The 15,389-nt window shown below is 40.7% G+C and overlaps 2 protein-coding genes and 1 long non-coding RNA gene across 11 annotated transcripts in view; all 3 read left to right on the top strand.

Moving 5' to 3' along the window:
- ablim2 (actin binding LIM protein family, member 2) overlaps positions 1-8,761 on the top strand; it is an 84,651-nt gene extending 75,890 nt beyond the window's left edge. For 2 of the 8 annotated variants that reach the window (XM_074623547.1, XM_074623550.1), the window contains one exon: positions 1,284-1,613. In XM_074623547.1, the coding sequence (XP_074479648.1) occupies positions 1,284-1,403 (120 nt within the window). In that variant the 3' untranslated portion in view covers positions 1,404-1,613. Of the gene's footprint in view, positions 1-1,283; positions 1,614-3,070; positions 3,079-3,208; positions 3,290-6,814 lie in introns of those variants that run through there. The other 6 variants (XM_074623552.1, XM_074623553.1, XM_074623554.1 and 3 more) reach the window with 5 other exon arrangements.
- Positions 8,762-9,243: 482 nt separating this feature from the next.
- Positions 9,244-10,503, top strand: LOC141760627 (uncharacterized). Its single transcript, XR_012592410.1, has 2 exons — positions 9,244-10,415; positions 10,450-10,503. It is a non-coding gene; the product is annotated as an uncharacterized LOC141760627 (long non-coding RNA).
- A 315-nt stretch (positions 10,504-10,818) lies between these two features.
- Positions 10,819-15,389, top strand: part of afap1 (actin filament associated protein 1) — a 77,846-nt gene continuing 73,275 nt past the window's right edge. For both annotated transcript variants that reach the window (XM_074623545.1, XM_074623543.1), the window contains exon 1: positions 10,819-10,941. In XM_074623545.1, the coding sequence (XP_074479646.1) occupies positions 10,911-10,941 (31 nt within the window). In that variant the 5' untranslated portion in view covers positions 10,819-10,910. The remainder of the gene's footprint in view (positions 10,942-15,389) is intronic.

Here is a 15,389-nt window from a genome sequence, read left to right as displayed (position 1 = left end):
AAACACGGGCCAGAGCTATGAATGTCAAACCAAAATTGTAATAAACCATAGTTGTTCTTTCACCCATCTTTTTTACCTTATACAAATAGTTATCTAACACACATTTACACACCAAGCTAGAATAACACAATACCCTATAACTCTAGTGAAATCTCAACCAGCCTCAGTGTCTCCTTGTTTCCCGTCCAGTTCTAGTCTGGCACAATAAAGCCTTTGGCATGGCTCGAGCCACAGCAGGGGGTGCGCTTGATTTATGTTTGGCTGTCTTACCCTCAGAGTAGGGATCTCTGGCACAACATCCCTCTACCTCCAAGGGTGCACGGAGAAGGGAAACGTCTGAGGAGGTAAAAACTCCAGCAACACTGACCCAAGATGAAGGCCACAAGCCGAGTTGGCACCAACAATAAAGTTATTCTGAATACTCCAAAGTGTTGCTGGAGTTGCTGGAGACTTACCCTCATGACTCATGACGGAGAATGGGGAGTGCCAGTCACCAGACCGAGCACATCAGACTAGATTAGAGGGACCTTTAAATCTTTGGCTGCTCCATCAGAGAGAAAGAGCAGACCTGAGGTGTTTGGAGGATGTGTCGTTGTTGTCTTTGAGACCACGAGGTGGTGCTGTTTCTGTATCCAGATGTGTTACAGTAGTCAAATAGGCCTCCATCTTTATATGTTTACTTTCCTCCCCTGCACATCCCCCCCAACTCCGTACTAATCAACACAGGAAACCTCAGAGTAGAAGACTATTTAAAAGTTTTTGCCGAGCTTTTCTCTCAGTTTTAGTATCAGATTACACACAGGGGTCAGTCGGTGCCATTCCCTCCACACAGACAAGGCTCTGGTGTATTATGGGTGGGGGGTGTATTTAGTCTATCATCCACTGATACTGTAATATTGCTGCTCTCCCTCTGTGTTTGTTGATGGATAAGGACAGGCAGACAAAAACAGAGCAGAGGAGGAAATGAGAGGCTCAGGAGCCACGACGGCCGATTCATGTATATTAAACTATTTTTCACTCGCTGACATCACTGGTTAGTGTTGCTGACACGGTGGAGATTAACATTATACTTGCTATACAGGATCCTTTAGTGCAAGCACATTGCTCATATACAGAATGACACAGTGCTCAATCTCAATTCAAAGTGTGAACGGAAATTGAATTGCACTTAATGGTGTGATGTTTTTTCAGCTACAACATACAGATAGTAATACATATCCATGGTTTGGCTCTGTGACACTGTACTTAGCCCATTATGCATGTGTGTGTGTTTGTTCCTGTAGACCGCTGAGATGGTGGAGGATGAAATGGACCCAGATTCCCAGAGCTGGGGAGGCATGAGAGGTGAGATGAAAATAAATGACTGTAAAACAATCTCCTGTTCTTTGTTCTGTTCCTCTTAATGGTTAGTGGTTTGCAAGCTTAGTGATTCATCAGCTAAATGCCTAACATGCATATGACACATACAATACACTCATATTTCACCTCTTAAATCAGCAGGAAGTGATGCTGGCTGTGGTCCAGGCCATAAACAGTCAATGACTGCAAAGGATCGCAACCACATATTAAATATGATGACTTTATCTAAGTATATGTAACTTGTCCTATTACTTTCTATCCCCTAAAATTGGCAAACCATAGTAATTAGACAATCAATCTGTATCTGCAATTTTGATCATCAATAATTGTTCAGATAATTATTGAACAAAAGATGATGCAAGTACACTAGTTCCAACTTCTCAAATGTCAATATTAAGGATGCCAGGAAAAGCTGGCATGGCCATTTTCAAAGGGGTCCCTTGACCTCTGACCTCAAGATATGTGAATGAAAATGGGTTCTATGGGTACCCACGAGTCTCCCCTTTACAGACATGCCCACTTTATGATAATCACATGCAGTTTGGAGCAAGTCATAGTCAAGTCAGCACACTGACACACTGACAGCTGTTGTTGCCTGTTGGGCTGCAGTTTGCCATGTTATGATTTGAGCATATTTTTTATGCTAAATGCAGTACCTGTGAGGGTTTCTGGACAATATTTGTCATTGTTTTGTGTTGTTAATTGATTTCCAATAATAAATATATACATACATTTGCATAAAGCAGCATATTTGCCCACTCCCATGTTGATAAGAGTTCGACATTATGTTGCAGCCTTGCCTAATTCAGGTCAAACTGTAGTGCAGCCTTTAGTACTTGTGACCATAAAATACTGTCGACTATCATCTACTATAGTCCAGTCCTCAGGGGGTTCACATCCTGAAGGCAGAGGCTACTGTATATTGTTGTCGTTGATGATCACCACCATGACCTGTGAGCCCCAGGGTTTGATCCTTGAGCCTCTACACACTATCATTCAACCAGTATGTGTTCTCTCAAGACAGCAAGTCTTCATCATTGTAACTTGGGGACGTACGTAGGAGTCAAAGTTACTTCTCTAATCTAGTTTTTTATGTGCGTGGTCTTGTACCTCTGGCTTTTTAAATCAAAGAACACAGTTACTCATCTTAATGATTCAACTGGGAGAGTTTCACGTCCTTCCAAGTCTCAGAAGTCGTGCTCTAATGTCAGTCATCTAACGCTCTCCATGCAGAAAATGATCGGGTCTTTTAGTTCCAGAACCTTGAACTCCCGAAATAACTTCACAGCTACAGTATTTTGTTGCGATCGGACACAGGGCACGGCTTTCTCTCCAGATAATAACAGCTGAAATCTCAAAGTATAAAATGTGAAAAGGTCCTCTGATTACGCTGTGACCGAGCGTGCAGAGCCCTGCAGCTCTGGCTCCAGATCAGTTACTGGAGGTAACAATGTAGAGAGGTGATGTCATTTTTCCAGCTGCAGAATTATTGGCGTGTGTTTATAAGTGTGTGTGTGTGCAGAGCAACCATTTGTAATTCTTTTGACGCCTTTGAAACCTAATATTTCTGAGGAGATTCGAGTCCACAAGGTGTCATTTATTTCCAGGCTCTATTATGGTAGTTGTCATAATGGCTCTGCTATTCAAATAAAACTCATTGTTCCACCAGATTAATTCTCTCTTTCTCTCTTTTTCCCCCCTCCTCTCTCAGAATACAAGGTAAGATTTTCCTCATTTTGTTAATACTTTTACAACAAAATAATATTCTTGGCAGCTTTGTTTGGACGTTGGATTATAATTGTTGTTCCCTAATAAATCTCCCGCGATGCTTTCTGTGTGTGTGTTCCAGATATACCCTTATGAAATCCTGGCAGTGACGCACAGAGTGAAAATCAAGCTTCCCAGAGAAGTAGACCGCACCAGACTGGAGGTGAGCTTGAATCTTCTTCTTCCCTGCTCTGTGCTGTTTCTCCCTTTTATCCACAGCTCATTAAAAGCCGGAGAAAATGCTCTATTGTGCAAAACTGCAGCCCAACAGGCAACAACAGCTGTCAGTGTGTCAGTGTGCTGACTTGACTATGACTTGCCCCAAACTGCATGTGATTATCATAAAGTGGGCATGTCTGTAAAGGGGAGACTCGTGGGTACCCATAGAACCCATTTTCATTCACATATCTTGAGGTCAGAGGTCAACGGACCCCTTTGAAAATGGCCATGACAGTTTTTCCTTGCCAAAATTTAGCACAAATTTAGAGCGTTATATAACCTCCTTTCTGTCAAGCTAGTATCGCATGGTATTATGACATGGTAGTATGTCATGGTACTAATTGATTCCTTAAGTTTTCTAGTTTCATATGATACCAGTATCTTCACTCTAGCTTTAAAACTGAGCCCGCTACAACCTCTGAAAGATCGAGCTTTTAGTTTCATTTAGGGGAACCCTTTAATGTTACAGTATACTCTGATCCGACAGTGTTGTTCTTTCTGCTCTGTTGCATCAGTATGGGTTTGGTCCTTGGCTGGACTACACAGACTACTGACCTCAATCACATCCAACACCTTTGGTTGATAAAGCCTGGGAGTGCCCAACCTCGCTGATGCTCTTGTGGTTGAAATGCAAATTAGGTGGAATAGCCTGAAACCAGAGGAGTGAAGCTGTTATAGCAGCAGATTAACGGTTTCAATGGTTTCAATAGTGACTTCTGGGTGTGGTGGAGTTAGCTGCAAGAACACTCCGTAAATTCAATCCAAATTAAGTTATTGAAGGTGAATATAATTGGTAGCAGTATTGGTTCTACTTTCTGATGTTTTATCACATTACTGGGTCACGCCAAGTTTCATGTCTGGAAATAAAAAGAATTAAGCACAATTGGGCTTAATGTCCCATAATAACTAATTTCCTGCAGCTGTTATTCTTACCCTACCCGTTTACAGATTCCGAGCTTTCATTAAGTTTCTCCAGCTGAAAACAGGAAGTATTTTAGTTTGTAAAGTAGTCTCCAAATAGAATTAAAACCCCATTTAAAAACTTGAAATTGTGGTTTATCTTGTGGTGCAGCGCTGGCAAAAGGTTCATGTAACCTCTTCTGAGAGGAGGACCTCCTCTCAAAACACCCCCCTTTTATAATATTTAAACCCTCAGTAACCCTTATATGAGAACCCCCCGTGAGCCTTCAGAGAGAAATATTCCAACCTCTGTTTTAGCCACCGCTGTTCCTGATCCTTGACCCCAAAGTGCTGCTGGTTTACCCAAACTATTCAGCAGCTAAACCCGAATCAAAACTCAGAGCCCAGACGGAGACACTTCACCATAAGGCAATGCAGCCAAATGGGACATGTTTGACCCTTTACTGCAACTTTAGTGCACAGTGCAGAGGCATAACTTAAAGGAATAGTTCAACAGTTTTTGGAAATGCCCTTGTTTGCTTTCTTTCAGAGAGAGATGAATATTGTTATCAAGTTCCATCTATCTAGTGTCTGTGTGTTAAGCACAGAGGAGTCAGGATGTGGTGATTTCAGCTGTTTTTAATGCACTGTAATGACCAAATAGCCAACTGTAGGTGTAAAGCGATGAACATTTAAATATACACTCGTCGATATGTTGCACATATTTTACATACCCTTGAATTTTGCCATTTTAATGCCAAATTATTACAGTTTTTGACAATAAAACGAAACTGCATGTTATTAAACATTAAAGGGATCTGGATGTTTTTCTCCACATTCCTCCCTCTGTTGGTTGGTATGGAAACCAGGCGATTGGCTACCACACATACAGCCTGCCTCTAATTTACTATCACTATCATCGACGCACACCTGCTGTGCACAGTGTAGCCAAAGTTTTACAATAAAATGCTTTTGTTCTGGGGTCTAAATCAATACCATGCATGTTTTTGTTCCAGGCTGTGTTTTGGATAAGAGCTTTAGTTTGGATGAACTTCTGAGGCGCAGAATGTGGTGTGCGTTAAAACTCAACACAGAAGGCGTTATAACGCCTGCTTATGTGGTGAACACAAACATGATCTTAGGGATTGGGTGAATTTCTTCTATGTGACGCCGATCTGAGAGTAAGCTGCTACTGATTTACCAGACAGCAGCTGGCCTGGAGGCAGGAATGATCTCACTGGTTCAGGTAGAACAGTTTGGATTGAGTGAGCCAGAGAACCACAGAGGATGTTTCATGTGGTGACGCCCAGTGAAAATTCAACAAGACGGAGAGGAGAAGCTTGATTACTCCAACATGTAGCAGCAAAATTTCAAACTGAAATCAAATAATGTCAATGCAGTTGCTGTGATTGAATGGATTTGACTGTGTTGATATTCTTTTAGGGAACACAGAGAACCAAGTTGAGTCGTAAACTAGCTAGCCATCTTTTACATTATCATTACATGCCCTGAAATTGATATCTAACTTTTGAAAAAGTAACAATTTCCTTCTTACAAAAGTTGAATTCACAAGAAATGAAACACTCACTTGCTCGATTTAATTTTGTTTTTTACCACATAGTAGTGTTATTTTAGTGTTAACCCTTTAGCCCTCCTGGAGTTTTAATTCAACAAGTTTTCATACCGGCTAGTTGCTTGTCAATATATTCACAATCACTGATGTGAGAATTTTGCTGATCTGGCAACCCCCTCATTGTGGCAGTGTGTTTTTTTAAGTCTATGCATCTACGGTGCATAACTGCCCTGATTGTTTGATGGTTCTAAAGATGATCTTTACACATATTCCTGTGGTGGGAGGTATGTTAAGATTGTTTTTTTACAAGTTCATCCTGGACCGCACCGACTTCAAACCGTAAATGTTCAAACATGTTCAATATTTACGATGGGATATCCTGTTGTATGTGTGCGGGGAACCCCGAGGACAGCCGAAGGACGCAGAACAATAGCCAGTGGAGCTCAGAAATAGAGGACCAACATGTTGATTTGTGGTGTTGCCACAAACACGAGTGTTTATTTAACGTGTCTCCATGACTTCATGCATCCTTCCTTCGTGAATTTTCATTACAAAGTAGTGCAAAAAGTAACATCGCTAATTCTTCCTGCCACAATCAAAGTCATGTTTCATTGTGAGTTGCATTCAAGTGGGGACTCTTGTTGTTCATGAATGAATCTGTTAGTGTGTGGTGTGCTGTTTCGTCCAAATCGTTGCTCTCCACACACTATTGGAAATAAACTGTTAAATTTAACATAACATGTTGTTATGTGTGTCTCTCACATTTTCAAAATCTGTTATGATTTGAAAAATCTTTCAGTGTGGGCCAGCCTTTAGTTGAGTTTAGAGAGGGATCACCCTCTTGGTAAAAAGACACCAATGTTGACCATTGGTGGAAAGCAATCTCCAGTCTTCATCATCAAAACACTAAATGAGTAGTGAGGACGGTTGCTTCATGTACAATATACAGTCGGTCTTTTGCGCTAAGTATGTTTTTCCTTCCGCTTCTTCCTTCAGAGACACCTATCTCCCGAGGACTTCCATCGGGTTTTCGGCATGACCCTGGAGCAGTTTGACCGCATGGCCCTCTGGAAGAAGAACGACATGAAGAAGAAGGCGCGCCTTTTTTAGACCGAGAAAAAAAAAAAAAAAGCATCTCAAACAACAAGCCTCTGTCCTGAGTGGGGGGAGGAAGGAAGCGGAAAAAGAAAAACCCCATTTGAAATATCGATATATATGCACCACCATGATACCCCCCCTATACTTTCCAGCTGTTAAAACGCCAATGCCATCTGGAACATTTGTCACGATGTATGACGAGGCAGCATCTAAAGCTTTTTGTATGCAATGTGGTCCGAATGTTTGACTGAACAACCTCACAGAAGAGGACGAGGAGCTGCGTTTGCATGGCCTGTGTTGATGCTCCTCGCCTCCCATTGGGGTTTCTGCATCTCGACGCTGTCATACACCCTGGCAAAATAATTACTCGCTAATTACAAGCTATACTTCTCGTGCAGGCCTGCCCCTCCAAGTGTCTGTGGTTCTGACTGTTTTATGTGCTCATTCTTCTGCTCTTATCTCACCTTCACCTGCTTATATCTCCACTTTCCATCATCTTATCTGTCTCTATCTGTTTTGCTGCTCTGCCTTTTTCTCTCTCTCGCTGTCTCTCCAGCTTTTTTCTCCCTGCACTGAGTGACTGTTACATTGTCAAGCCGGTTCATTTTTACACTCTGCCATTACTTTAGGACAGTGAAGAGACTGCGGACTTCTACGCACTCTCTGTTTTGAGCATGTCAAGGCCAAAGACGGGAGGATAAGAAACACTCTTTCTTCAAAAACTGTCAAAAAGCACCATATCGTACACTTTTGTTTCCAATTTTCCTTCACTTTTCCATCAGAGAAGTTGAGAAAAGGATGGCCGGGTAGTTTTGATATGCGGTTCCATATCCTTACACAAGCATCTCATAAATCAGCACAGATAGGAGGCTGGATAGGGGCCACAACATGGCGGTGAATTACAGATAGAGGAGTGATGGGGGGGGGTTAAGGAGGCGCCCTGCAGGAAACATACAGTTCAGTTTCAGGGTTTCAGGGTGTGCAAAAGGTGTCAAACGTATAGGATCGCCAGAGTAACATGCCCTCACGTCAAAACACAGACAATTGAAATTATTTTTATAAGCTATTTTTGACTTCTGGAGAAAAGGATCATTAAAACCAATCATGAGACGCAGCTGAGAGAAAATCATGATTTTTTTTGTTACCAGAAAAAAAAAAAAAACGCCCATGCTGACTTTGTTAAGCTTCACAGACCTGCAGCAGCACTTAAGGCCTAACAAGTGGGGGTCTTGCTTGATTTAAAAACTCAATACTCTAAGCTGTGTTATACCGTCTCAGATAGAGATTTAACTCTTTATATGTTTGTTGTTTGAAAGCATTGTCGCGTACAGTAAAAAAAGCTCCGTCAGCTTTGCTCGATGATTTCTAAGCCGATCAGCTCGCCAACTAACATACTGTGAGACGTATGTGAACATATACTGGACATATACCAGATATATTTGTCTGTGTACAAGCCATGGTGTATAACTCTTCAGGCATGCATGAGGATGAGTAAAATGACCTCAACACCTCAGATTAGAAATGTATGAAAAACATCATCCATGTGGTTTGAGTGATTTATTTTTCTGCAGCAAATGAAATGCCCAGGTCAGCTGCTTACATTAGCCTGTGTTATAGGTATTTATTTAATTGCGTTTAAGGAAGGGATTTTTATTTTGAAATCTTAAGGCTGTAGTGTTGAATGAATAGCATCGCAAGAGAGAGAAACATATCAAATTTTGAGTTTAATCTGAGTGTCAAAACAATTTTTTGCTCCTGTAAGTACAGTAACACACTAACTGTTGTCATAAAGCGTCATGTCCCCCTTTCTAATATTCATCTGCTATTAAAGTGCTTTATCCAAACCACAGAGTCATTATGGATCGGAGTGCTTGAGTTTGTTACGTGAATGTCCAACGCGTTCTCATCCCGACTCGTCATAAAGTGACACTTTGTCAGACCCCTTCGGATTCACACTTTTCTGTTGCAGTGAACACGTGCTTAATGTTGTATAAGTAAGTAAACAACAAATTATGTTCAGGCAATAAAACCACTATAGTTAGGTTTAGGAAAAAACTACGTTTGGGGTTATAACTACTACGTTTGTAGAGTGAAAATGACGCTGAACGTAGTGAACAGGGGACACGAACGAACAGCTGATTGTAACGTGACGCACGGGACGCGAACAGCGGTCTCCTGGATGAAAGCTCTGTGTTTGTTGGACCTTGTCTTTTCGCTGTTAAAGCTACGTCACCACACTCCTGGCGCACTTTCCCTGAGTGATTGTATTGACGCGGATGGGTTTACATTGTTGTTAATGGAAAGTTTGGTGCGTCTCATACCGACGCTAAAGGGTGCCATGTGCGTTGGATATCGAACGCCGACGTCCGTGACAAAGTGTCGGTATTTGATGCCCTGGGAATGAGAACGACCTGGAATGACAGTACTTCAAGTAAAGTGTGTAACATACAGTATTGGTGTGTGGATGTTTTTTTAAGACGGAGAATTGTGTGAAGAAAAGAAGATGAGTAGAAACACCGTGGCTGGGAGGGTTAGTGTCAGATTTATAGACTATATTAACATTAGACATGTGCCATAAAGAGCAGGCTCCATCAGGAGAAATTACCAAAAATCAGCCAGCCGTTAATCAGTTTTCCTAAATCTAATTTTAACAATGAAAGCATCTTTCTTTGGCCATGTTCACACATGCAGCAGAAAGTGTCCTATTTCTGGCTTTTCTGTTTTTTAATCAGTGCGCAGAATGCAACTTCCTGTCAGTGCAATGAATTATTAGCAACAGTTACAGGTGTGCCCTACTTTCCGTTTAAGTGGGAATTAATCAGGTCAAAGTATTGGCTTCTTCGCAACATGTCTGATTGTCTGTTTCTTGAACGTTGGAGATATTGTTTTTTTAGCAATGTCAGCATGTTCCCATATCAGCTATTGCTTTGGTGAATACGTTATAATAGCAACGATTCTACAATTTCGTGAGCAGACGCTTTAGTCCAAAGCGATGTACATTTGACATTTCGTATACAACACAAACAAGGATCTAGATCCAGCTGATAGAACCAATGGTACTGTAAGAGCAACACAAAAAACACAAGTAGTAATCGAAGGTTACAACCAGAATCTGAGCTGTTTCAAACATGTTTAAATTTGTCAGCAAAAAAAAGCCGAGCATGTGTGACTGTAGCTAAAGGGATGCTACATCAGAGTGTGTGTGTGTGGGGGTTACACAAGCAGAGAGACCTTTCATCTCTTTAGGCAAACAGACCTCTGACCAGAGAAAACAACACCGTGGACATCGCTCAGAGCCTGCTGCGTAACAGTCACAGTGAGAAACAATATTTATCCTCATCGTTTGCATTTTGTGTTTCCTCCGTTGCCTCCAAGGACAGAGTGACGTTTTTTTTACATCCTGAGAATTTCTTTAATTACTTAGCATTCATTATTATTAATAGCTAAAAACAAATCACAGAGCGTCTGATCACAGGTCTAATGCTTTGTTATGGCTGATGTCCATCTTGTAATGAAATAAATCCAACGTTGAGTCTTAATCTGGTTATAAAATGCTGAAATGGCCTATTGGATTGTTATTAAAACAACAACAATAATAAAGAAAGAAGATGAATTAAGAACATATGTGAAGATTATCTTTAAAAATTGTATTTGTTGTGATTTTCCCAACATGTTCTCTGGATGAAATTGCTTTTTAATCTTACTTTGGTTCTCTTCCACCACATCCTGCTCTCTAATCCTTCAACAAACACATTCTCATTAATATTGAATGATTCATCCAATTAAATCCAACAGGGAACCGGAAGCTATACATCCTATTTAGCTCCAATCACCTTAATGAGCCACATCCCACACAAGACCCGCCTCCTTGTGACGTATAGCCTATACAATTGGCCGACGCAGCTGTCAGTCACTGCTGGGGGTTGTGGACAGGCGCACCCGCCCTGTCTCTCTCTATTGTCACCAGTGCGAGAGAGGAATATTTATTAAGAACATGGAAAAGGAAAAGGAGAAAAACGACAAAGGTTTGTTGTTTTTAAAAACCTTTTTATTCATCATTAGTCTTCTGCTTGTTAACTGCTCTGTGGTGCTGCCTTCAGGGTCCATCCAGAGAGGAGGAGAGAGTGATGATGGGACAGGATGTTGGCTTCTATTTCATGTCCAAAATTAAAAAATATCTAAATATTTTTGCTAAATATTGACATATAATCCCTATAGGGAGCTATGTCTTAAGAAAAAAAGTGGTTTATAGTCAACTTTGTGTACTTTGGTGTCTTTATTAGTCTCATTAACAACCCTACAATAAGATAAGATAAGATGTAATATGTCTATAAAGTGGTATATAGGATGTATAGTGTAAAGTGTGAGGGTCCATGTGATATGCATCCTACTGTAATGCTTAATACTAGTTCTTTTTTATGCTATTTTATGATATAGCCTATGAAAAATTGCATATAAGCAGTTGACTGAAAAAGGTGTTATTGTGGTGTATTAGTGAAGTCAGTATAAGTCAGTGTAAATACAGGAGTTTCAGTGCTGTGGATGGGACTGTGAAGGGGTACAAAGGACCATGTGGTAGGAGAGGAGAGGAGAAGAGAGGACAGCAGGAGGGAGGAGGAAAAGGAGGGAGGAGTGTGATTAATTGGGTGTGTGCAACCCTGAGCTGGAGACTGGAGGCTGCTCCCATGCAGCATCAGCAGCCCTGCAGGAGGAGGAGGAGAAGGAGGAGGGATGGGGAGCAGCTGGAAGACTGGATCTCCTGTCAACTCCCCATGATGATGTGACCTCCAGACAAGAGCTCCCAAGGTCTTTATTGAGAGGAAAAAGGCTTATCAATTTAACGATTATGGACATCTTCATTTTGAGGATGTTAAGACATTTTGTTATGGTTTTTTGCCAACTCTTTGAAGGCAACAGACGGAGGTGGATGGAGGAGGAGGATGCTCCAGCAGCTCAATAGCTGTGTGACAAATCCAATTAGTCAAATAGAAACAGAGCAACCCTACAGAGTAATTAAGCTGGAGCTGTTGATAGGATCAGGAAGAGTAGGACAATGAAATTGACTTCAGCCACCGTCATTAGCCATCCATTTACATGCTCATTTAGGCTGTAGCCTATACAGCATTTGTCTCTTTTTTAATTTGCTGCTTTCAAGTGTTGTTTTGAAATTAGGACTGCAATTAATGTTTATTTTCTTTTCTTGATTATACAGTTAATCACTTGGTCCATGAAATGCACTACAAACAAAGTGCTGGTTTGGTTTGTCTATTGGTCCAAAACCGAAAAGAATATATAGTTTACTATCATCAAAAAATAATCAATTGCAATTGCTCAATAATCACAATAGTTGCCGGTAATATTCTGTTAATCAACTAATCAATTAATCTGCACATACTGACAAACATTTTTTATTTATTTTGCACAGCAAAAAAAGACAAACAAAACCTGAGTTACCAATATTTAAAGTGTAAGGTAAAGAGCACAAAGTCAAGAATTCATTCTGAAATGATGTATGTGCTTGATGTGTATTTTCTCCTCCTTATCCTGAGCATTATTACTATTACTATTACTACAATTAGAAGATGATAGTTTGTTTGATTTCCAGCCAAAAGCACTTGTTTAGTTTCTATTAATGCAAACAGGTTACACCTCTTTTAAATGTAATAATTTGACATATTTCTATTGTATGACTTTTTTATATTAGTGTTGATACCATACCTGAGTTTTGTTACCAACAGATGTTGCCTTTTCTTAACCGTAGACCCATAGAGAGACGATAGAGACCATAGAGAATTAAAAGCATGTTTTCCTACAAAGGAAGCCAAAGTTCTCGAACACAAGCAGCTGACTGTACTACAATAACTTGACAGTTTTGGATACTCAGACGACACATCTCGGTCATTAGAATACACATTCATGTTTGATGAGTAGTGAGTTTGTTCCTCTAGAATATGTTTTGGACTGTTTGTGTGCTGTTGTTTCCACTCTTCTAACCGTAGCTGACTTGGCTCTGCCTTCAATTTGAATTCCAAGAAGTCTTTATACTTGTTCAGCCTTTTGTCTTTTATTTTTACCCTTTGCTGTACGTGTGTTTTTGTGTGTGTGTGTGTGTGTGTGTGTGTGCCTGAGGTATTTCCTCTGTTGCTTTCCAAGGCCAGGCCAGTTTAACCACAGGCGGTCACTACATGACAATGGACAATAGCAGGCAGACAAATTGTATACATCCGGCTGGCTTGTAGGAAGAATGGAGCTCTGATCCAACGATGTAACCTGCAGACACACAGAGAGACGTACAGTAAACAAAGAGGGGTTAGCCTGAAGCTTCAACGGACACTTGGAGTCTCATGATGTTTTTTTCCATCCTTGACAGGAATCACAATGAGATTAGTGATATACTCTCTTTTCACATTGTGTACACACACTCTGCATAGATCACGTTGAATAGTTTCTGGCCAACAATGGAATATTTTCCTTGAGAACTTCAGATTTTGCACAATATAATATTACTAAACATAGTAATAGTCAAGGGAATTCTGTATTGTTACTGCAGAAAGAAGGTCATTTTAACATCGTACAATATTTAACATTTTGGGATACCTATAAGACAACATTGTTTAACAAGCAAATAGGATAGATACATCTCTAATAGCTACTAATACTTAATACATAACTATGGAAGGATGTCACGAGAACCGATACTTCGATAGCTTACCGAAACGATGCCAAAATTCAGAAAATGTGACAGTAGGCTCCTCGTTGTTCTACAGTACTGCAGGCACAGTAAACTCACTATCGACGAGTCCAGGAGACGCACCCTATTTTTTCCCTGATAATGTCACATTGTGACCAACAAATCTGTGTTGAAATCAGCAGGAGGAAAGCCAGTTAATGTTAACAGAGGTTGCAATGACTTTCATTATGATGCCTTCAAGCTTTATTCACCTTATTCTTTGCCTGAACTAGGGCGCTTCCGCATTGCGTCATGTTGTGTTCTCACTTCCGTTTAGAGCGGAAGTGCCATTATTTAGCTTAGCGTCGCCCGTTGCCAGTGTTAATACACATTAGTTGCCAAAAATCTGTTTTTGAGCCTTAAAAAAATACGTTTTATTGTTTTTTCAGGCGAGAAAGTAACCATTTAAATTTCCAATATGTGATCAGTTTAACCAAATAAATTTAGAAATTTATGTCGATGTCGGTCAGCGTACAAAAGCATATGTTAACAACGGTGTTTTAGTGATTACTCTCAATGCTAGAAGGAGGAGACAGAGGTCCACACTGCAGGTTTAACCATTGGGTACTAAAAACGTACACATTGCATAACTGAAAAGAAAAGGGCGGGGCAGCATAAGGTGAATAAAAATGTAAAATTGAATCTTTTAAAATGTAGTTTTTGGCGAGAAACTTGAATGAATCCAGATGTTTGAAGGAGATGTTTTCACAGCGATATAAAAAATAGATAATAGAGAGAGAAATATGATCTGTTTAACTTCCTAACACTAGCTCTAATTGTTTTCTAATTGGTATTGAGACTCATGGAATTTCAGTGGTACTGATTGGTATTAAATGTCGTGCATGGTGACATCGCTATAACTATGTGTTTATGCACACAGGCTTCGACTACTTTACATGAGCTTTGAGTTTTCTGAGCAGCTGTCTCCATTATTCCAACCCTGTCAATACTGACGGTCCTGCTGATGACATCATCACTATTGGACATCTGGGTCCCGTGTGTGTGTGTGTGTGTGTGTTGAGATCGCCATAGCAACAGTGTGAGCTGAGATTTGATACGCAGCCCCCCCCCTCAGTCAGTATAACCCCCCTGACGTGTTCACTTTCTCCCTCCTGCTACAACTGTGGCCTTCAAGTGCTGCCCAAAATATTGTAATTACATCATTTATGATACTCAAGTTGTAGCACTGAGGTGTTATTGTAAAAGTCATAACCGAAATAATTGGTACGACTGAGCATTTCTATTTCCACTCTAACATTTAGCTGCTCTTTGCTTCTCTTTTCCCTTCTCCACCATCCTCACCATCTCTACACTCATTTCCTTTGTCCTCCCTTTGTTCTCCTCCTCCCTTTGTCTCTGCTCCACCTTGCTATCTCTTTCCTCTTCTTTACTCTTCAGCTTTTCCTTTTGTCTTCCTCCCTCCTCCTCTCCTTCATACAGTATCCCACTGTGACTCGCTTTAGGCCAACATTCCCAGCCTGTTGTCTGTCTCCAGTCAATATCCTCTCCCTACCCCCTCTCTCTCTCTCTCTCTCTCTCATTGTGTGCAGACCTCTCTCTACCGTCTCGGGTCCAGGTGTTTGCCTGCAGGTGAAGACTCTTGTCTCATAGTCAGAAGTCATAAAGAGGAGAAAAATTATGAAAATTTGGTCTGCGGTGTGTGCATGCATGTGCAATGTGTCATTCTGACTATTGACTGCTAAAGAGACGACAAGCAATCTCTAATGACCCCATCTGATTTTA

This window comes from Sebastes fasciatus, chromosome 22 (assembly GCF_043250625.1).
Source record: "Sebastes fasciatus isolate fSebFas1 chromosome 22, fSebFas1.pri, whole genome shotgun sequence".
Classification (NCBI taxonomy): domain Eukaryota; kingdom Metazoa; phylum Chordata; class Actinopteri; order Perciformes; family Sebastidae; genus Sebastes; species Sebastes fasciatus.
This window is presented reverse-complemented; position numbering and strand designations above follow the sequence as displayed.